General features: G+C 38.0%; 1 protein-coding gene across 1 annotated transcript; it reads left to right on the forward strand.

Moving 5' to 3' along the window:
• Positions 1-287: 287 nt before the first annotated feature.
• On the forward strand, positions 288-22,361 carry CHIC1 (cysteine rich hydrophobic domain 1). The gene is made up of 6 exons (XM_037408096.1): positions 288-513; positions 7,659-7,713; positions 14,407-14,562; positions 17,329-17,385; positions 17,633-17,692; positions 18,516-22,361. Exons 1-6 carry the CDS (start codon positions 350-352, stop codon positions 18,564-18,566), a joined length of 543 nt encoding a protein of 180 aa, XP_037263993.1. The 5' UTR covers positions 288-349; the 3' UTR covers positions 18,567-22,361.
• Positions 22,362-24,021: the final 1,660 nt, after the last annotated feature.

Raw genomic sequence — 24,021 nt, forward strand, 5'->3', positions numbered from 1 at the left:
GAGGACCCCCGCCGTGCGGCGGGAAAAGCCGCGCGCACCTGAGGCGGGCACTGCCTCCCCAGAGACCTCAGCAGCGGTGTGCGAGACCCGCGGTCCCTCAGCGGGCACCTCCCGCTGCGGGCAGCCCGGCGCTGACCCTCAGCCCCACCAGGCGACACTGGGGCAGCATCCCGCCACCCGGCGGAACGCGCTCCCCTCAGCAGCCTCAGAAACCCCCCCACATGGGCGCGTACGGCGCGGCCTCCACTGCGCCTGCGCGCCGTCCTGCCGCCGCAGGGGGCGCACCGGGCCCCGCCCCAGCGCGCAGTGCGCAAGCGCGCGGGCAGGCGGCGCGGGGGGAGGGCTTGAGATGAGTGTACTACTCCCCAATATGGCGGACTTCGACACTATCTATGAGCTGGAGGAGGAGGAGGAGGAGGAGGAGTCCGAGCCTGTGGTGCGGAGTCAGGAGCTGCCCCGGCCCCGCGATGCGCCGGATCCCGTAGCGGTACGGGGCGCCGGGCACATCACTGTGTAAGGAGTTGGGGGGCAGGCGGCGAGCACGGGGCAGCGTGACAGGCCGGTGCGGCGTGGCGGGGCGGCCGAGGGGGGGCCGGGCGGGAGCGCCGAGCTGCCGGCGGCACCGTGCTGCCCGGGGCACGGCTTGCCGGTGCCGGGAGGGGTCAGGGGGACAGGAGGGTTGCGCCCCATCTTTTTTTTGTCCCGACAGGACGCGACCTGTCCACGGTACCGGCATCCGCAGCCCTGCTCCCCCTCTGCCCCCACCCCCACCCCCGTTACCGCTTTTGTGACAGGATTTTTCTTTTTAACGTGTTCGAACGGGAAGCTTCGTCTTTTCTACTCGTTCGAGGCAACCCACCGTCACGAACGAGCAGCTGAAGTTCGGCGGCTGGGCGCAGAGGCAGCAGCTAGCCACCCTGACAGCCCCGGGGCTCCTGCTGCCCCCCCAGAGCCCGTGAGCCAGCCCGCGGCGGCGCGGGGGTGGGCAGCCTGGGCCGGCGGGCCCACTGTGACCCTCTCCGGGCTCAGCGGAGCCCTGGAGCCCCCCACTGCACTGCAGAGGAGGCACATGGCAGTGCTGTGGTCTAGCTGCTCCAAACTTAGTTGGGAGTTTGGCATAGGTTGTGTTTATATCATTAGGACGCAACATGGCCCAGAATGTTTGCAACTCTTTTAAACAGTTGGAACAGAAGATGAGCAAGCTGCCTGACCTGACGTGTAAGTTACTCGTAGGGACTTTCCCAGTGTTCTTACTCCTGCCAGTGGAGGAATTAATATAACAAAGTACATCCGTAACAAGTTGTTGGTTGTTACATTCATTTTAATGGCAAGGAGGCAGGTATTGAATTTTTTGCATTGCGGAGGTCCACCAAGCTTGTGTTGCTTTGGGTCTGTCTTTGGATTACATAAAAGAATGCACATTTCTCTCTGTAAATAGGTGCAGTGTGATCTAGCTGTCTGCAGCAAAAACTCTGGGTGGGGAAGGCTCTCTCATCCTAAGAGAACTAATGTTGGATTTGATACTTGTCCGTCATGTAAGTCTAATTCAGGTTTGCGTTGAGCTAGTGCCAGTGGGTAGTTGCTCTGCTGCACGGCAGTGTACTTGCTTGTGTTGATGGAATTTCTTTGTCCTGTCCCCAAATAGCATGTGGCCTGCCTAAAGGAGGGGTGTAACACAAGCAAAACCATCAGGATACCTTATGCCCATCTTCTTAGTTACCTGGTTTTAAGCACTAAACTGGAAAAAAATGTTACACACTTGCTTTGTCTGCTGTTACGCTTTTGTATTAGTGATGTTCCTTAAAGTTCCTTCTTGGCTCCAGCATCTTTTAGGGATGGGAAGGAGTGTCTCCAAGAAATCTGTCAACTGGTGATGTCTACATCAAAAGAAAGCAATACTTGTAAGTGATGTGGAAATCATGAGCTAGCATATGTGCCCTTGTAACTACCTGAAGTGAATTCCCATCCACCTTATTCTCCCTTTCTTCCACTCTTCCCAGCTTTCTTCTTGTGACAAGTATACCTACCTGAATAGTAGAAGGCAACTTTCATCAGTTCATCACGTATTTGTAAATATCCTTAAGTTAATAAAACCAGTGAGTGGATGTTATCAGTAAAATACAAATAAACCCTGGACACTATAATATGTAAGCCCAACTTCCTTATTAAATGGGAAATGTTTTGCTTCCTGAACAGTTTCTGGTTAGTATGTATCGGCTCTGAAATTCTGTCACTTTTTGATAACACAGAAGCTGCTGCTTTTGAAATTACTTGGCTTCAGAAGCAGCCTGCTCTAGTTACTGAAATGAGATACATCATCGAGTAAAACTTGTGTTTGTTTTCTGAACCTCTCTACAATATTGCTGGTAAAAATTTCAGTCCTGACAAGGCAGATGCTCTATTAAAAAAAAAAAAAACCAAAACAAACAAAACCCAGTTACTTTTAAAAAGCCACTGTTTTCCTTGGATTTTTGTTTCAGGTGTCTTCTATTCGTCATCTGCTACTGGCCTTCTTGGATACTTTTGGTATATAGAGAAGGGATAAATCTCTAATTCCAGGGTCATCTTCTGGTCCCGCTTTTCATGTACAGTCCTCTTATAAAACTCCCAAGTTAGTAAATTCAAACTATGTGTAGTTTCTTGCATGAGAGTTTTTATTCTTATGACCTTGTCAGTGAGCTGCTGACCCTAACAAGAATTCTACTGCAGTATCCAGCAGTACTAAATACAAATTCCAAGAATCTTCTGAGGGTTTTTAGCAGGATCTTGCTTTTTTACTGTTTTGCTAACCCTTTTACCCCTGTGCATGGTAAGAGTGATCATGTAAAGTGTATTTGTTTTATTTTGCTTAAAGAGAGAGGGAGTGTATGTGAAAGTGGTTAACAAAATTTATGTTCATCTTGTTCAATGTTCTTTCGCTCTAGAAGAGCCTTCCTTTGAAAAAATTAACTATCAGTCATATTTATTGTTTTCAAAAAGCCTTTGAATTTTAGCACAGAGAAATTACTAGGACCTAGTAAGTACCTTTGCTTCTAAAATTCCATTGTAATGAGTTATAAACTCATTGTTCACTGCTTCTTGCATAGTCAGTGTGATTCTGGTTGGTATATCCAAATATCTCAACATAAACATTTTTAGTGAACTGAGTCATATGCCTGCCAAAGCAACAGCAATAACTTTCAAAAACAGAGCAGTAAACAAAGTCTAACTTGGTTTTCATTTATCTGATGTAATTTTTCCATATAATTAAGTCTATGTGGATGGATAATAATGAGGTAATGAAATAGTCATTAAGCATATTTTTGCCCTTAGTGTGCAGCTACTGATTCTTGCTTAAGTCTGCAAACCTCCTCGTTTTGGATACAAGTTAACTTTTGTTATTCCATTATGTTTTCTGTAGGAGTGCCCCAGGGATCCACAATCGAGGTGCTAATGAAAAGTATATTGTCACCAATTAGGGAAAGCAGGGAAGAGCCAGGTGCTCTCAATTGTGATAAAATGACATTTGATTATTGTCTGATACTACTCCACCTTCTGTGTATTTAAAATGGAAAATTCCACATATTTAAAATAGTAAATGACCTCAGTCTTCCATGAGTTATCAAAAACTTAGTTTTCCAAAATGTCCATGGGTAAGGATGCTCTTCAGTATTTTGGTTGGCTTCATAGTAAAAGGTCCTAGACTAGGAAGAGAAACATTAAGCATTCAAGGAGATTTCAGCTTCGGGATCTTGAATGTCTTCTTTATTTCCTAATGCTAGGCAAAGCTTAGATACTTCATAAAGATTAGTATGTAGGATCTGAGTTGGTCTGTTCAAGATAGGTTAAACATAACCTGGATTAGGTGTGGGGAAGGGAGTCATGCTGAAAAGGAGGTCGGAGAGCCTATTGTATGAGATTTGACTAAACAGGTTTAGCTTGTGTAGTCTAGTAAGACTGATTACTATCTATAAATACAGTAGTGGGATAAATGAGAATGAAGTGTTATTTAAGAAGAAAAAAAAAAGTCAAGCACCTGTTAATGTGTCTGTTCTAGATCAAAAGATTTTTGGGAAACACTTTCTCATGTTTCAGTTCTGGGACAGGAATACTTATTTTCTTACACTTTGTAAACTAATAGAAGGAATTTTACTATGTGATATTTGTTGCAGGTAGGGTTTGCGACTGATGATTCAGGGTGTTTCAGTCTTTAATTTGAGGGATTTTTGGATATATCTTATTATGGCTCCTTACAAGAAGTTGCATTCTCTTCACTCTACCAATAGGGGAAAATGAGATCATGGGACTTCTCTGATGCCACACATTAAAACAGGGAAGGAGAGATGGAAGAACTAGAAAGTGAGGCCATCCTAGTTCTATTCCAGTGGTGTTCCCTATAGAAAACGTTGCCTTGCTTTTAGAGATACCTGTCATCCAGCCACAAAGTTGCTACAAAGTATATGGGTGACTTACCTAAACTTCATAACGTTAGGCTTTGGGCAGCTTTCACTGAGCAGCCAGAGAACTAGCCCAGAAATAAGTCACCACCAAATGATGTTTTAAATGAGTTAAAGGACAGACACTGGAATTTATTTTATGTAGCAGTTTTTAAATATACTGAATTTTAGAAGGCTTCACAGGCCAAATCATGCTGGATCATTGGTCTGTTGTAGAAGGTCTGTGAAGTTCCTTATCTCTTAATCAGGATTTTAGGTCTTAACTTTTTTACAATAAATATTCTAATAACACTTCAGTACTTCTACAAAGTTGCTTGCCAAGCTGTAGAACTGTGTAATGTTCTGCTTTAACATTTCTAAAAAAAATTAATAATTTATTTGGTTCTTGAATTATCCCCCACCCCATCTAATAGGAGTTTAATGTTTCTGAACTATGAGGTAAGTAATCACAAGGATAGTCTGTAAAACTTGTAAAGACGCTTTACTAAAACTGTGCTAAAGGCCCTTGGTGATGCTGACTAAACATATTTTAATGTAGCATAGCCGTATTTTCAGTATGGTCAAAATTTTTTACATTCTTTTAGCCTTTTGCACATGTCTGTATAAAAGAGATACATTGCTGTAACTGAGGTTTCTTGGATGTGTTATTACTGGAATGTTTTGGCAACTGATGTATAAGCTTTGTGTTTTAAATATGTTTCATAACATTATCAACCTTCAAATGTAATGTAATAAAATATATTATGGTCTTTATTCCTAATAGATCTAAATTAGAAAGCACTACTTTATGTTCTTCTTTACAGAAACTGGTGGTGCAATGGGAATTTTAATTAATATATGTGAGCAATGAGATAAAAGATGCTACCTATGGTTTAGGAATTTTTTGAACTACAAATTGTTGAAGGTCAGCAGAGTATTCTGGGGAAATGCTAGTACACGTTTGCATTTTCATTTTTTTTTTATTTTGCTGTTTCCTAGGCATCTGCTGCTGGGTACTGTAAGAGTCAGTGTTCTGGGCTAGGTGGACCTTTGGCATGGTTTAGTGGAATTAGTCTGTTATATGGCTAGAATGAATAATTCTGCAGTATTACCTGAACTTCTCTGTAGTTCATTTATTATGTTGTCTATGTTAGAACTTTGTGATTGTTTCAGGTGGTTTCATTGCTGATATACACAGTAATATACACAAGCCTAAAAACAAGCTTGTGTATGTGCTTCACATCCTTAATCTTCTCTGGATTTTTTTTGAAGATTGAAAAGGCTACCTCACTGCTCTTCAGGCTTCCTTAAAAAGAAATTTATAGTATGACAAAACTTGGAAGATTTCAGCTTGAAAAGAAAAGCTTTAAAATGTGGAGGCTAACTTGCCAGGTTACATTCACAGAGAATGGAAATGTGCTTATATTAACATTTGTGCTTGCCTAAAATCTTATTTTTACTGTTTATTTTCATAATGCAAGTTTAACATCATGGCTTTCCAGTTCACTTGAACACACAGTAGCCCATGCTAGGCTGATGTTCAGTTCATGCATGTTCACTTCTAGAAACTCTTTAGTGAAAATATGTTGAATGAAACAAACAGAAATAGGTAGCAATTGGTTATAGTTCTTGAGTAGCTTAAGAGGCAAAGGTTGAGAAACACTTCAATTAAGATCTGCTCCTTGGGTTCATTTTTTTAATGTTTTGCACAACTAGTGCTCCAGTATGCTGCTCTTTACAAGAGTCCAAGGCTCTGACTTAAATTAGACATTGAAGAACTTGATTGGACTTCACTAGCATTGATAAACATTTTAATAAGCTTACTGGATTTCTAAAGACAACACAGGTTCTTTTATTAAGCTTCTCTTTTCTTTGAGGTTTATTTTATGTTTGATGCTTCTAAACAAGTTACATTGCCAAGTATGGATATCTGAATTACTACGCTGTGCAGCTGGGTGGGTATGTATGTCTGTCGTAGTGTGAGGGACTGGTGACGTTTCGGCCATACTAGCATTTGTACAAGTGACCAGTAAGGAGTACTTCAGGTGTCAGTTTGATTCAAAGCAAATACCCTTCTTTCCAGAAGGTTTGTTTCTACAATAAATATTACAATAGCAAATGTATTTGTGCTCCTCTTTTTGGCTGTGATCCTTTTGGGTTTTTTCTTTTTTTGAATGAATATACTCAGGAGATAGTTTAGCAGAGCTGACGGTGAACTTGATGTACAGTGTATTTAACTTTAGAAACTTACTAACCTCTGTTCAAACATAAAGGTTGTAGCTGAGAGCCAGCTGCTGTTGTGTTTTGTTAAATTACTGAATCACAAAGTTTAAAGATTTCAATTAAGGTAGAAGGGATGGAAGATCAGAGTTCTTGTTCTGTGTAAGCTAGCAGGTTTAGCATCACAGCTTAGTTAACTTCTTGACTACTTACATGCTTTAAATAAAATACAAGTCAAGTCAGCTTGCACTGTTGGTATCCTGCTAATCTACAACACTAGTTTTTTGGAAGTTTCAGTTGGTTCAGTACTTTGGAGGTAGTGGTAACACAGATTTACAAGCGAAGTCTAGCTCCTGGGGGGCTTCATGGGTTACAGTGAAGACCTACCTCTTGCTCAAAACTCAGAACATTTCAATGGAGAACAGGCACAGTGATATCAAAGACTTCATTTTCTTGAAGATCATAGTTGTTTTAAAACTTCTTTGTGTAGGCTTTTACATGTTTTGCATGAAATAAACCAAAGCAATTTTTTTAAAAACTATATGGTTAAAAGTTAAATTTCTGAGATTATGATGAATGGGTTCCTTATAACTAGTTTTATCTGTTGCATGTGAATAAATTGCATGTGTAAGAAAAATAGCAGTAAAAGGATTATTGAAGCTAATAAAACTGGATTTTAATAGCTGGAGTTTTTTTTTAAAGCAAAGACTGAAACTTGCTGCCAACCAATTGTAAAAGAATTTTTGAGCTTTTAGCAACTTGAAGGTATTGAAGTATGGCAACAAGCTGTATTTCTCTGTCTTATATATAAATGATATATATATATGATATTTATATATATATAACATGACCTTATATAAACTTACATGGAAAACTCATGAAGTCACATAAATTTAAGGCCAGAAGACATTAATAGCTTTTTTGGGTTTTTTTAAAGTAAAAAATCTATTATTTTTTTTTTTTATTAAGGGAAACAAAATAAGTTAGGTGGAATATATTTTGTTTGTCTCTTTTGTTTTCAAGGTTTGGCTTGAGCAACAAGTTTGATACAGAATTTCCTTCTGTTCTGACAGGGAAGGTAAGTGTGAGATTAAACTGTTCTTTTAAATGGAAAGATCCAGTGGTTTCTGTGTTATAAATACATGCTCATGAATCCACCGTGCACGCTGCACTGAAGGTTGTTGAATTAACTGTCTGTGTGAACTAGCCGGTTGATTAGCGTTCCTATGGTGTACTTTGAAAGAAGATAAAATTATTTGCAGTGCTCACTATCATTGACATTCTAACCACAGGAAAGCTCAAGACGGCATCATATGCTGTTTTCATGCAGGCAAGCTGCATGAAAGCAAGACTCACTTAACCTTGTTTTATAGCTATCTGGAGTTTGTGCTGCCTCCTGTGTGAATTAAATTATTTCAAATACTAGACCTCTCATTTTAATATGTTTGTCAAGCCTTGAGTTCATATATAGGCAGATCTCTAGAAGAGAATCTGTTTTATCTGAAGCTTTAAGGAACAACATATTATAGTGTTAAATCTACAAATTGAGTAGGGTTTTAGTACATTTTCAGAATTATAATAATTGTCTAGTTTTAAAAATTAGTGGTGACAAGTCTCTTCCTTTCTCTGGAGTCCTGGCATCTTACGAAATGTAAGTTTAATAAATATTCATTTGTAGCTGTTAATTAATGAAATCTTTTAACAAAATTCTTAGTTATGGGTTTACATTCTTTTCATAACTGGTTTTGGAGGTATTTTTAGACTTTAAAATTTTGAATTCTTTTTATCTTGGATTTTTTTTCCTGCTGTTTAGTGCTTTTCTTTGTTTCATTTTATATCCCCCTAGTGTTTCTTTTCCAGAATTTGAGAGGAGAAGGTTTATTTGGCTCTTGCTACTTTCTCTAATGTCATGCCATACTTACTTACTACTACCACTTATACATACTACTCTGCAGCCTCCTACGGTAGCTGTTGAGCCTTATTAACACTATACTGAAATGCAGCTGGATGGTGTCTCTTGGTTCTACAAAATCCATCAGGAGTTTTTCCTCCTTCATTTTCACCACAGAGTATAATGAATTAAATACTCCTGTTGAATACGACCAGCTTTTCTTGACAGCAGAACAATTGAAAAGCAGGTAGCTTTTTTTTTTTAAGGTTTTGGTTGTTGAAAAACAGCCTGGGAACTCTGGCCTTGCCTCAGAATCTCAGAAGGAAAAGTTATACTGATTCCATAGTGTCTGATGGGAGGGCCAGGTGATAATGCTACTTGTATCTCACTACCTTGCATGTCCAGGGTTATTCTTTTCTGCAAAGCTCTTTCTGATCACCGAAAAGCCACAGCATGAATACTTTTTGGAAATAACATTTTTTATATTCTTTTTGTCAAGTTGTACTTTGTTACAAATAAGCCTACAGAAAATACCTAGCAGGAAATGTTAAAACTTGATTATATAATTTCATGTTTTTCTGTCTCTCTCAAATATGATTTTGTATATTAAAGAAAGAAAACAAACCCAACCCTCCAAACGTGTACTTTTTAATATGAACATCAATGACTGTCACATTTTCCACTTTCTTGTCCTCCTCTTGTTAAACAGAGTGAACAGAAGTTTAATTTAAAGTTCGGTTGACTGCTTGGACTTAATTTAGCAAAGAGAGGAACTTGGTATTTACCCTTCTTATTCTATAGATCTGATCAGTGACAAAATAAATCACATGAGCAAGGATTTACTGCATTAGGTATGCTGCTTCTGTTGAGAATCTTGATATCCTGTTGTCTTTTTCTTACATATGGGTTTGAGGGGCTTTCTGAGGAAGAGGACCTTGACAATAAATTAGTTTCCTTTTGTCAGGGGAAAATGCCACTCAAATAAGGTAGTAAATACATTTTTCTTACTGCTTGCCACATTCTGCCATGAAAGACATTAAAAACCACGGTTGTGGTTTAGGGTTGTCAGGTGGGTTTTTTTGAGTACTTCCATGAAATACAAGAAGTAAATAATCTGCTTCTTCCTCTGGTTGTGGCACTCAATCACCGTTACCCCTATTTAAAATGAAAACTCAGGTTTTTTCCAGTAAGGTTTCCTTCAAATATCCTCATAAATAATTCACAATTATAAGCATTGTAGTCAATTCATACACCACTTTAAGGTCTTTTACCGGTCTTAAAATACAAATTTTTACTTTTTATGAAATCACAATTTATGAATAACATAGTGACTGTTTATATTAACAATTTGTGATTAAAATGTTTACTCTGATCTTGCATTAGTACACAGCTAGTATAAGGCAATATCATAGTTCATTAAGACTGTCTGTGTAACATTGTTTAATGGCTTTGTTATCCACTGTGAATTGATATTAAGAATACATCTCATCCGCTAATGGAGTGTTAAAGATGAAGCCATTAGGTGGGGTTGATAGATTTCTCAATAGAATTGTTTTTCTTTTTAATAAATATAGATGAAGATCTAGATTTTTAAACATAGGATAAAAATCTGTCCAATGCACAATAAAAATCCTAAATAGATCAAACTATTTAGCTGCACCTTTCTCCCAGAAGTACTAGCATTCTGGATTTATGCTACTGTGTAGTCTTAGGAATTTACTTAAACTTCCTGACCCTCAATTTGCTCATCTACATAATGATGGTAGTAAATCCTCCACTAATTTTCTTTTCGGAAAATCTGAAATACACCTCCTCCTTCACCCGTCTTCCCTACCTCTTTGTCTCCTAGTTTTCACAGTACCTGGATAGTTACTGTAAATCAGCCTAGAACGAAGATGCATATAATTACATCTTAAATATTTAATTGAGACATGTTTGTTGCTGTGTTTGGGAGAGGTGAATGAGTATGTTTGAGGGTAAAACAGACAATAAAACAATAAAGGAAAGTACCAGTTAGGTCAGCTGTTGGGCCTAGCTAACTCAGATTGACTTAAATATTTATCTTACAGGATGAGATGCAAGCTTGAGCTGGTGTATAAACACTGAGGTAGGCTTTCAAACAGTGCATTTTTTTTTTGACAGAGTATTTTCAGGAAAGATTTGACTACACTTAATACAGAGGCAGTATTTAACTTTTAATAATGTGATTGGACTTTGGCCTAAATTGAAATTCTGGCTAAATTTGTGTGCGCTACAGTTTTATAGGATTATTAATTCTTTTAAAACAAGCATTTAAAAGCTTTTAACACAATACAGTTCGTGATGCACAGCACAGTAATACATACTGCTCCAGGTGACAAGAAAATGATGGAGGCAGTGAACCTTAAGGAAGAAAGTGGAGTTTCCTGCCCTGGTGTTAAACAGTGAGGGTCCTACACAGAGATTACTGTGCAATGCAGGGAAACGTAAGCCATAAAATGTGGTCTTGGTATTGTGATCCCATTGCAACATGTGATTGATAGGGTTTGTGATCATGATGATTGAAGGAGAAAGATCAGGCCTGCTGGGCTTTACTTGCTCTCTTCCTGTGTTTGTACATTCTCTTGCATCCTGTTGTAAAATATTATGACACCCCCTCCTTTCCTTTTATGTTTTTTGGGTTTTTTCCCCCTCAAAGACCTAAAAGGAACTAATCTCTCTTTACAAGGTGTACTGCACAGCCAGGAGCTATGTACTTATTCTTTTCAAGACCCAAACAGAAACTCTCCAAAAGACCTTCCGAAATTACTCAAAACTAGACTTCTGTAGGGAGCTTGCTTTGCACAGGAGGTGCTTGTTAATGCTCTGTTTGAAATGCATTAGTCATTTCATATTAACCTTTAAATATCGCTACCTGCAAGAAAGGCAAGATTTAAAATTATGCCAGAAAATCAACACAATTCTTTGGTGACTGTTTCATTTGGATACCATTTTTTATTAAACTACTACAGTTATTTTATTTATTTGTCCTTTGTCGCTGTGTAACGATGCTTAACTGTTAATGAGCTGTAAACAGAGCAACTAAACGTGTCCTTTGCTTCTTTTTGTCACAGAATGAGGCTTACCTTGGTCACCAGTTCCTTTAATTTCAAATGAAGATGTGTCATTAACTGACAAATACTTATTGTGATTACATTTCCTAAAGGGAGAAATATATCCAGTAGTTTGGGTTAGCCAAGACCATCTTAAATGGCTAAGAGATCCACCTCCACATGAAAGTATTTGGTGCATTAGCAGGTAGTGGTGGTGCTGTTGTAATACTATATTAAAGTAAGCATCATACCAAAATTTCTGAAGTTGAAATTTTCTCATTTTCTTGGTGGCATCCAAAGTTGGTGTCTAGTTTAGCCATTTGCAGTACTCTACAGGAAGGAGAGCTCTTCAACATTGTTCTTACAAACTAGCTTCAAACTGTTAACCTGATGTGAACAGTGACTCCCTTAAAAGCAGCACAGAAATAGGGAACCTCACCACCCTAGTACTTCCTTACTAGGTCCCAAACTTTTCTGCCAGCTGTGATCTAAGAATCTGGTTGTCTTCTTTTCATGTTGGATGTTGTCACTGATGATAATGTTTATTCATGTTAAACCAAATGCTAGACTGTGCAATTCCATTGTCCTTGGTAGGTTTGTACAGCTGTAGTTTGGGATTGGGGTGTGTTGTCAAGTTTTGGTAAACTTTGTGTCTAATGGAAAAGGGAACATTCTCTTTTCTTAGTGGGGTTCATTCCAAAAGTACTAATGGAATCAAGAAAAAAAACTACTTATTTTTATCTTTAAAATAAATGATACAAGTACAAATGTACAAAAAACACTCGTCAAAGAAAGTGTTGTTTGTATATATCTAAACACCAGGAACATGTAAACTTCCTTAAGCATTGAGAATGCTCATTTGTTAACGTACACAGTCTCAGTTTACTTTGAAACAATTCTGACTGCAGAAGCTGTTCAGTGTTACTTCTACCACATACAACCAGCCCAGTTGTACTTTACTGCAAAACGTTCTCCCACATTGAAGATGAAATGGTCTAGCTCATGTGCATCTGATATTTGTTATATCCCAAATACCAGAACTGGCGTTGGCAAAGAGACCTGTAAAACCTTCTGTTTCAGATACCTGCAAGTACAGGCTAGTTTTCTATATTATAATGTGATTTTTTTTTTTTCATTGAAAATGCCCTAGTATGTGGGATCTCTGTTTCTTTTTGCCATTTTCTTTCTATTTTTTTTACGTCTGTTGTGAAATATATTTAAATGTTGTTGTTCCAGTCAGTCTACAGAATTTATTTACTTGCTCCATTTATATATGTAAAAAGAATTACAAGACAGTCTATTTAATAAGGGGGGGAGAGCTTGTATAATTGCAAAATAAATACTTTCTGTGTACTTATAAATTCCTGCTATAAAATAATCACAATGTTAAATTATGTTCTTACATTACTAACTGTAGGCCTGGCTTGTGTACAAACCCAGATGACCTCTGACTCTATACTGCATGGTGATCTGAATGGGCAGGAAACAGATGTTGTATTTATTTACTCCCTTTTCCTGCAGTGTTTTAATGAATTTGGCTCTTGTGAATGGGTGGAGGTAGCAGAATCGGGTCCTCTCCATTTCCTGTCCCATAGTTTTGCTCCTTTGGTGAAAGGGGTCTTTGTCATTAAATTAATGCTTTTGTTGTTGTTGCCCTTGTTTGCAGAATCAAATGAAATTTGAGCTTCCTTGGTTGGAAGGATTATGTAGTAGTTGCACAGCTTTGTATACAGATTAATTCCAGGGGTTTTTTTCTTCAACATGGCAAGTAGTTGGGAAATGCTTTTTTTCTTTTCTTGAGTTGTGCCTACTGTTCAAGTCTATTGATGTTGGATCTGATTATTGTGCTGTCTGTTCAAATGCTGAATTGTGTTACAGTTAAGAGTGCCATGTTTGAGTCAATACCATGAATCCATATTTGACTTGTCAGATATAAGTTATTTAGATTCTGTAGAGAGATGAGGGATTTGGGGTAGGTAAATAGGTAAGTGCTCTCACTGTCTGTAAGAAACATGCTGCTATCAGAGAAGGGAGCTTATTTCGGATATAAAATGTGGTTTCCCACTGTGACTCTGCAGTGGCAATATATAGAAAATAGTATTTTGAGTAAGCTCTGCTGAATGTGCCTTGATTTAAATTAGTGTTTTTCAACAGCTAGGCTTTATTCGTAACCCTGTAAAAGATGCATTTCTTTGCCTTGAATGTAATCCAGTATGTGTCTTTCCGGGCTTCCCTATTTTAGGAAGCAGCCACAAGTGAAGTTGTGGCCTCGTATCAATAGGAATGTATTTGTGGACAGAGGTCCACCTTCACCCAGGCACAGTGTAGACTTGAATTAGTTTGAAGTTGAATTAGTTTGAAGTGAGTTTGGACAATATTATCCTTTCCCAAGTGATATGTTAAGTGTTTTTACTATGAAGCTGCGCCTCATTCCCTTAGAAACAGGTATCTGTCTTTTTGTCAGTGTAGCCAATCCATATGTTGCACACTGTTACCCCACTTCTAGTTTTGTTTGGGGCCACTATGTTATCGGGACAATTGATTTATTAATGGTGCAATAGATAAGGATAAGTCTGTTCTTCTAAGCAGTGCTTAGATTTTTAATGCAAGTTCTTGGGAGGCATGCACATAAATGAATTGTGTTACAAGAAAGTGACTTTTCATGTTCACTGGGTGACCAGTGTTTTAGAAGATGGGATCATATTGTGTAATGGTATTATGTTTCATTTACATTTTAACCTGTAGAGGCAATTGCTGAGAAAACACACCTGTAATTGCGTTCTACTGAAGTTCTGCACTTCTGTTGCAGGTTGCCCCAGAAGAATTCAAGACCAGCATCAGTCGTGTGAATGCCTGCTTAAGAAAAAATCTCCCTGTCAATGTAAAATGGCTGCTTTGCGGCTGTCTGTGCTGCTGCTGCACGCTGGGCTGTAGCCTGTGGCCTGTAGTCTGTCTTAACAAAAGAGTAAGTACATGTTTCATTCTTCTTACTCTCTTTATTTTGCAATTGCTGGTAACACTAAATAATGTTTAATAGTATAATCCCCATTTCAAAACCCTTTTTTTGTCTTACTTGTATTCAAAAGGTTATTCTGTTTTCCATTCCTTAGAAAATAGAAAAAATGTTTGTTAATGGAGTAATTGATACCAAATTACCAGCTGAATTAATAGCTTTAGGAATAGGTAATCCCATCTCAGTTGAAAGAACACAATGGAGTATATGATAACCTAAATTCCCAGGATTTCTAAAGGCCAAAAATTTAATTAAATGAGTGCAGAACTGGACGTTGACCTTCAAAGACAGCCTGACCTGGAGTGAAAATTACTTTTCACACACACATGCCAGAATATTTTTTAAAATTAAAAATCACTTTTTTTGTATGCAATAGATACCCATAACATTTTAGAGCTGTGGTTTTTGACATATTTTACTGTGCTGTTGCTATTAAGAGCAAACACAAATTTGTTTTCTATTTGGGAAGTTTAAAGACACCCCCCTCCCCCCTCAAAAAAACCATTACAGAATGTTGACAGTTCTTGTAATCAGGTCCACAGTAATAAAACACTTTTTGAAAAGCACTTTAGCAATATCAGGTAAACATGATCCTAATTACCTCTATGGTTTACATTGAGAATTGATTTATCACAGCAGTAAATATTTAGGAGATGCATAAATAGGTATAATGTAATGATATTCTTTGTGGCTACACAGTTTGTAAGACTCGTAGCCATAAAATCTTACTATCCACAAATGTAAATAGTACGTAGGTGCACTAGGAAAAAACCCTCACACTTGTCAATTTAATTGTAGGAAAAGATCTTAACTAAAAATCTGTTAACAAGTAACTTCTGGCTTTTGAGAGTTTATGATCTTTAATAAAACAAACCAAAAGCAAAGTCAAGGCATAGGCATTGCTTTTTCAGAGAAAATAAAACAGAAGTGTTTTGCCAAACTTTCCAACTTGCTTAAGAAAATAAGTTACATTGACTGACACTGAGTTTTTTTGGTTTAAAAAAAAAATGTGCTGAAGGCATAATATGTTAACTTGTTTAACTGCTAATTGCTGAAGCTCATGTCACTAAAAAGTTACAGGACTTGTTTTAGCTCATTTTAACTGCCTTTACAAACATCCTGATTGCAGAGGAGTACGGTTGAGATATACAGAGGGAATATTTGCATTTTTAAATTATATTTAATGTTCCTGTGCTAGTGAAAATCTAAATAAATGCTCATTTATGATGATGTTGTAGTGTTGATGTAATTCTCAAGGCTACAAATAATGTGTACCAAGTAGGAGTAGGGAAGATCATGTTACTTCTGTGGGTATATGTGTGTCTATATATTAGAGCGATTTCATCACTTTAGCAATCACAAGCATAAGATAGTTCTTAATTTTCTTTTGTGGTGGATTGAACCCAGCCAGCTGCTGAGCACCCACCAGCCACTTGCTTACTTCCCCCCACCCCCCAAGGCAGGATGGGGAAGAGAATCACAAACACAGTAAGAAAAACTCACATGTTGAGATAAGGACAGTTTAATAAACAAAGGACAAAAAGGGAAGAAAACCCAAGTGATGCAAAGGCAAATCACTTGTCACTTCCCACCAGCAGAGTGATGCGCAGCCTGTCTCTGCGCAATGGACTACTTTGGAAAGAACAGCCCCCTGTTTTATTGCCAAGCATGACACTACATGGCATGGAATATCCCTTTGGTCAATGTTGTTCAGTAATAGCTAAAACACTGATGGGGTATCAATACTATTTTAGTCATAGATCTAAAACACGGCCCCATACAAGCTGCTGTGAAGAAAATTAACTCCAGCCCAGGCAGTCCCCGTACGCTCATCTCGCAACAGAAGGCATTGTGAGATCCAAAGGCTGCAATATGAAACTTAAGACAGCTGACATGGGAAACAACATGCACCTTTTAATTCTAGGGGTAGCTTTGTCACTGGAAGAACTTGCAAAGAAGTGTGGATTCTCCACTGTGAAGTCTGTGACTCAGGATTGGATAGCATTGTATCTTTTTTTTTTTAATGAGATGGTATAGCTCACCTACCATTATTAGCTTTAGCAAAGAAATGGGTGGGTGGAATTCTGTGGCACATCATGGAGAAACTAAGTAGACCATCACAGTGGTGGTCTTATGACCTTAAAAATTCACTGAAACTGCAAAAATCTTCTCCTCTCCCATGGTTGTGGAAGGAGCAGAATGTGAAGGTCATACACACTTTAGTATCCGAGAGTTGACAATATAGGCAGTGTTGTGAGCCAGAATTCTGTGGTGCTGAGATTTTTTCAGGATTCAGATAACAATTACGTTACCAAAATCTGGAAATTACATGTATGTTAATTGTGTTGTCAGTAGACCACCTGTAGTGAGGGCAGTATTTGGCCAAGAGAATGTGGGACGTTCTGTTTTGTTGGCTTGGCTATGGGTAAAAATATGAAATTCAAAAGCCTCTCTTACTTAGCAAATGAATTCTGGGAAAGCTGCAGTCCTAAGTTAACAAAAAACCCATGGGTGGGTTTTTGGTTTTTTTTCTGAAGATGATCTGATGTTGAGGAGTGGGGAGTTGAAGTGGTAGGACTTCCATTTATAATTTCTCTTTTGCTTGGTTCTACTTTTTCTATTTTAAATTAATCTTAAGCCAGAAATGCAATAGTAAGATTCTTCTGGATGAGGCTGGCTGCTGAACTATTTATAATACAGTTTTGACTTACTTTTTAGACTAGAAGATCAATTCAGAAGTTATTAGAATGGGAAAATAACAGACTATATCATAAGGTAAGAAAAGTTAGTGTGCTCTTTTTTTCAGCTTTAAGAAGAGTAAGCTTTTTTGCATAATTGGCATGTAGGAATTTTACAGTCTTGTTATAATTCCGTACTTTTGTTATAATTCCGTACTTTATACTGATCTTAAACCTGTGTCTGAAGTATTCCAGATCATAATAATTTGATATTGCTAATGCTTGTTACGTTCATCAAAACGATGCTATGGTATGCATTAATCCTTTGATAATTATTTTTTTAGCTTGGTTTGCACTGGAAGCTGAGTAAAAGGAAATGCGAAACTAGCAATATGATGGAATATGTAAGTATTACTTCTGTTACTTATTTGACATTCAATGGAACTATGATTTTGTAGATAAAACACTTATTAGACTGTCACTTACCCGAAAAAATCTCTCAGAAAAACATGCAGTTCTGTTTGACGTACACCTGTCAAGGCCACTTTTAAGAAGAGCAGCCATGGCATATCTTGTGCCTTTGAAATTGTCACCACTAAATGTGTTTTTTCTTTGTAGCAATTCTACATTGGCACTGCAGTTACACTTGTTTTGGTCTGTAATTTGTGGTGAGGGAGACCCACTGGGACTTTGTGCATTGGTGTGATTCCTACAGCAGTCCATAGTTCCTTAAAGCTATCCACCTTTTCCATTGGTATTCATAATTACTCTGATTCTAGTTATTTCTGCTGAAATATTGCATTTTTGTAGTAGTGTGGGTTTTGTCTGGATCTTTTTTCTTCCCCCCCCCCCTTTTTTTTTTTTTCTAATTTTTTGCCAGCTCTGAATTTCATAAAGTTTTAACCAAGACAACAGTCCATTTAGGAGAGCAGAAGTTGAAATATTTCTGTGGTCCTACAGCCCCCCCACTCACTTTCAGGTATAGCCATGAAGATTGTGTAGGCTTGAAAAGAGATAGTTACCCCCAAAAAGTCAGGTGTCCAGAAGGCCTATATTTTGAAATTACTGAAATCTCTGCTTTGGTACTCAGGGAAACATTCCCTCCTTACAGAATATCCCAGATATGTTTTCTTTTATGTACTAGCTAATGTTGCATTGTAATTGTGCTGAAGGTTTTAACTTTTTGGTTACTGTGTTCTGTTCTTGTCTTTTTCCCTTCTTCAACAGGTAATATTAATAGAGTTCTTACCAAAATATCCCATATTTCGACCTGACTGAGGAACAGCATTTGGTCTTTCATGTTACCTGTCATTTTCTACCCTTAGTGCCTTGTAGATGATTTTGGAAAGAAGATGGTCTACTTTGCTGTGACTTAAATATGTTCTTCAGTAGAATATCTTCCTTGCTATGTTACTTTCTTTTGTTAAGAAGAGAACAATTTGCACATTTTTTTTATGTTAAATGAGGCTTCTGTGTTGCACTCTGAATTTTAACATTAACAATAACTGATATAGTTGCCACTAGGGATCTAACATCAGTGCTGCTTAAACTTGTTCTGAGCATGCTGCCTTATTAATTTCTATATTTGCTGTCTTCAAACATGCATCCTAATGCCATGTCATACTATATTTCATTCTAAATGTTGCAATCCTATAAACCCTCAGTAGAAATGTCCAGGTAAGCGTCTAGTAGTAATGATTTTAGTATAACTTGCTTGCATAGGACTTGAAATCAACAGCACTGGTTTTGTCCTGCACTTTGCAAAATCATCATTTATATTAGGGGGTTAATTATTTTACCCACTATGGATTTGTAAATATTGACTCTTTGCATAATGTAAAGTGTGGTATGCCAAGGTTTACAGAATGTAATATAGCTTTTATTCTATTGCCAACAGTCCGACATAGTTTTATTTGTTACATTTGCTAGTATTCCTCTGATTGTATAGACGCATTCACATGCTGGTTTTATGGTAAAGCCATAATAAGTTTGTACATACTATCAGACGTGTAGGGCTCAGTTGCACTTTGTTTAGTAAATGGATGAAAAATGCATAGCATTTGTCTTTTTTTTTTTTTTTAAGTATTGCAGGTGTTGTTTGTAGCACCTGACATAGGAAGCTTAAATACTGTTCACCTTTGAAAAAGTTACATTTGTGGGGTAGATGGTGGCTGCTATTATTAAAATATCCTAAAGCCTTGTTTTAAGTTAGGGATATGTGGATGTCAAGTTTTGTTTTTAAGTAAGGAAAAAAATGTTTTGTAATTGGAGACCTTCATTACTGAGGGGAAAAATTTGGAACAGCCAAATCAAAGCTGAAGTAACCCTTGTGTTATTTTGCAGCGTGATAGCACTTCAACGTTTTAACAGTTAAGTGATGTGGCATCCTTTCCAGTGGAAAAAAAATTTATTCAAGTGAGAGTAGTGTTTCAAAATATGCTGATGGAAGGAAGTGGATAAGTTGAAAGGGTCCATGCATTTGTGTTGGCATTCCAGCACAGTCTGAAGAACCACAAATGCTACGTGGAATTCATCAGTATTTTTGGATTCTTCCCTGTTTGCCTGATCCCAGGAAGGGAGAGCATTGTAGAAAAAGTTCGTGTAATGGCTGGCCTGAGCAAGACCACTTGATAATAGCAAGCAAAGGAAAATTGATGCAAGTTCCCTCCCTTTCCTAACTAGAAATAAGAAATCAGGAAAAAAAGCAGCAGATGACTGAATATCTGCAAGGTGTGATGAATATAGTTGTAAGTGTCCAGCCATTTCTTTGCAGCAACTTGACTCCTTGTGACATAACATCATCTCAAGTTGCTTTTTAGTTTCAGGGTGACTTGGGAATTCCTCTGAATGTATTTGCATCTTTTCAGTATGCAATATTGTATTAAAATACAGTATTTGTAACACCATTGCATTCTAATAACTGTAGTAGGCCAGGTTTCTTGTATGCAGTGTTTACAGAAGGCCAGTTGTATGCAAGATGTTACTTCAAATCAAATTTCATGCTATTCTTACTGTACAGCTGAGAAGTGTCAGAATCCAGCACTTCCAGTAGTTCCAATCACAGACTGATGCTTCGGGTTCTGAAATCTGTATCCTTAGTGCAGATGTTTCATGTGACTGGTAGATTGGTGACAACTAACTGTGTAATTGCATTTGTAATGTAACGAATAAAAAACTGCTGTGGTGTTTGAATTTAACATTAGCTACCCTTGCAACTCAGATTTCTACCACAGAAACAAGCAAAGTGTTCTTTCCAATTTATTTTTTTAGGATGAGTGTTAACTGGAAGCAGAGACAATACTTAATGGCAGAAAGAGGCAGTGTAAACCAAAACTGAAACAGCACACGCAATTCTATATATTTCCCTTACAAATAAGTTTCTGGAGTAAATGAAGGGAGCTTAGCTTAATTAACAGAAAAATGGAAGTTTCTTTACTGTTACGCCAGAACTTTGTTAGTTTTCTTTTTTCATGTAAGAAACTTGAGAATTCTCAGCAGGTTCTTATTTTCTTCTTTATGTGACTATATTTTCAAAATGTTCTTTTCCAACTGAGAGAATAGGCAGTCTGAATGAGAATTCCAGTAACTGCCAGCAGTGAATGCTGAGCGGTCTTCAGTCTTGCTGCTAAAAGAAATCCTCTTCAGTCTGTGCTGACTTCATCGTATTCAGTTCAGAATTTCACAACCTGATTTGTTTTCTTTGTATGAAGTGCCGTGCCAAGCTGAGAGAACGCCCAGAGCTACAGGAGCCCCCAGTACCTCTGGGCTGCTCCCTGGCCACCCTGTGCTGCGGTATGAGCAGAGATCCAAGGCAGAACAAGCTGGCAGCTTTGTTTTCCCACCTTCATCTCATCCCTTTGTTCCCTTCCCGTTGGCCTGGCCACGTCCAGCGCCACAGGCTGCTCTGCCTGCTGCAGTTTAGCTGCCTCTGGGTCTTTCCCGGGCACTGTGCAGCACTGAAGCACAGAATATTTGTTCTCAAAGTTTACATTTTAAGTATGTAAATTCTATACAGTTTACTTTGTCCTTAATTAATAATTGTATAGTCTTCAAACCATGAAAGGGTCTCGCTTTGTGTTTTAATAGACATATGTGGCCATAAAGCAACTAGTAAAGAATGAGAGCCAAAACTGCCATTTACAGTAAGCGACATGCTTTAATAAGTAGATAAATTTGCATTAAAATGCAAACCCAACAGACAGTATTATATTTGCATCTGAAAGACACAGGTTCCGTAGGCAGCTCTGAGTACTGCTGTGAACCCTGTGCACTTCTGTGCTGCCTACAGGTTCTTTTTTGCCTAGGCTATCCTTTGCTTTAATATAAAAACATCCAGCAGGTAATTATACCTCACAAGACTGAAAATTTCATTTTTGACTAATAAGTCAGCATGAGTTGGTAAACCTATTTATGGAGGATACTTGTTAATTGGAGAAAGAATTTGTAGCAATATGATGGAGACTAATGTTAGCAAAGTATAGTGGAAGTGGTAAAGAAAGTGCCTTGACTGTTCCAACAAAAGAGAAGAGAGGGTAAGGAGAAAAGGGAACTAGTAACTGTGTGAGTTTGCAGCAGATATTAAAATGCAGTTACTGTCTACCAAATCAGTATTCAGTTTTTCATATAAACATGTTGACACTAACTTTCCTTTCTAGGTTTTATCTAGGAAATATTTGGGTTTGTATCTAGTAAGTTTTGTATCTAAGGAGTTATTGAAGTTTTAAAGAATACTGGCAGAACATCAAAGCTTTTGCCTACTGATTCCCCTCCCGCATCTGTGAAGTTGTCTTAACATAAGAGCAGGAAAAAAAAAAAAAAAGGCGTTCCAAGACATGCACAGACAAGTCTAGGGAAGTGCGGATTCAGTTGTAGATACGTGACTTTGAAACAGAAAACATTTTTGTTAAACCTGGTGTGGTCTTGAGAAATAAAGTTCCTATGCTTTCCTTGATAGGTACAAAACTCCATATGCAAAACCATAAATATATGTTCATTATCGTCCCACTTTGACAGTTTACAGCATTCACTTGTCAACACACTACCATTGGAGCAATAAAAATGTCAAGCTATTAATATTCAGTGTAAATTATTTATCATTTTAGTAAGTAATGTTATGTGATTCTTCTGCCGTTTTTTGTTTTCTGCTTTTGGTGTTATGGTGTTGTAACATTACTTGTACTGCTTAAGAAAAGTGGTTTTGTTTAAGCTGTATGAAACTTCGTGTTCTTTATTCTGTTTACAAGTGAACAGCCACTTTTTAAATTGGACCTCACATCTTAAGAGTTTTCTCTTTTTTTTTAATTAAAATAAAATTCTAACTGAGCTCGCTTTCTAAAATTTACTGCACTGGTTTGTGCTGTTAAAAGAAGCTGGAAGTCAGACATGCTTGATCACTTTGACATGTTTTTCTTTAATTAAATTCAAAGATGAAAACCTCTGAATACTGCGGTGTGTTTATGGAAAAAAATATTTGGCGTCTCTCCCTGTAGCAGCGTGCTGATCAGTTGCAACTGGAATGGCAGTAGTGATGGATTTTCTAGAGGTGAGACACGTTTCTGATATGGCCAAATTAGGTGCTTGCATTGATTGGGACTTCAGGTATGGTTTGGCTTGTTTAAAGAGCAAGCCTTGGAAAGCTTAGGAAGGCTTTCTAAAACAGAAAATTGAAAAATGATCATCACATTTAGTCTTCCAGATAATTTGACTGGTTGTCTTACCTATGACCGAAGACCCTATGTTGTAAGGACTTCTTGTAGGAGTCTCTAGCTGCGGCATCCCTCTGCAAAAAGCAGAGGGTTTTCTCCAGTGCTGTTGTAGCTGCACCTCAAAGGGAGCCCACCTGAGTACAGATCGTGTGAGTGAAATAAATCGTTGGCTTCTATAAAGGATTGTGAACATAGGACAGTACAGCCTTTTGATTGTGTTAACAGGCTAGCTTTGTAGCTGTGAAAGCGGGACTTAAAGCCTTTGGCTCATCCCTGGGGGAAAAATGCTGCATTCCTGAAACAGGCACGTGCAATGCTTTTGTTGAAAGTTGGTGTCCTCAGTTGTTTTGGAAAAATTACAGGAGCATCTGGGTTGATATGCTGTGTAAGCATGCAACTGTTACTGAATATCGTTTGAGAAATTCAGAGAATGTTACTGGGGTGTTGGGCCAAATCTGGGAGCGTTGGGCTGAGTCACGAAGTTAATTCTGTTAGGCTTTATGAGATGCAATTGCCTAGACTCCTAGCAAAGATTCATTTCAAGAATATTTGGGATTTGGCCCTGACTTCTACTATTGGAAGGCAATTTTAGGACTGTTTGTTTGTGAAGCTTACTCTAATGTCTGTGCCAGTGTATTTATAATGCTATGTGTCTGTTATGTCAGTATTGTTCTTCAGCATAAATACTTGAAGTGTTCCAACTGAATTTATTTTTCTAGTTAAGCTTATAGAGACTTAAACCATTTAGTTTTCATTTGCTAGACAAAACGAAATGTTAGTCTCCTCTCAAGAGCAAAGTGCTCTGATTCTCATCATCCTACTTGCATCTGCTCCAGTTTGAATTAATTTTCCTTGAACAGGGGTGACCAGAAACAATCTGATATTCCAATTAATGGCTCATGACTAAGGCACCGTATTTTCCAATGCAGAGAGTTCCCTCTTCTGTGAAAAGAATGTGATCTATTGCATGTAAAGGATCACATTTGTCTCCTTAATGGCTGTATTGTATTTCTGATTCATAGCCATCC

The sequence above is a fragment of the Falco rusticolus genome, chromosome 14 (genome assembly GCF_015220075.1).
Source record: "Falco rusticolus isolate bFalRus1 chromosome 14, bFalRus1.pri, whole genome shotgun sequence".
In the NCBI taxonomy this organism is placed as follows: Eukaryota; Metazoa; Chordata; class Aves; order Falconiformes; family Falconidae; genus Falco; species Falco rusticolus.

Coding starts and splice junctions, on each gene's coding strand:
- CHIC1 (XM_037408096.1), top strand. CDS start 350: ATGAGTGTACTACTCCCCAATATGGCGGACTTCGACACTATCTATGAG. Junction 514..7,658: donor GGCGCCGGGCACATCACTGT/GTAAGGAGTTGG, acceptor TTTGTTTTCAAG/GTTTGGCTTGAGCAACAAGT. Junction 17,693..18,515: donor CTAGCAATATGATGGAATAT/GTAAGTATTACT, acceptor CTTCTTCAACAG/GTAATATTAATAGAGTTCTT.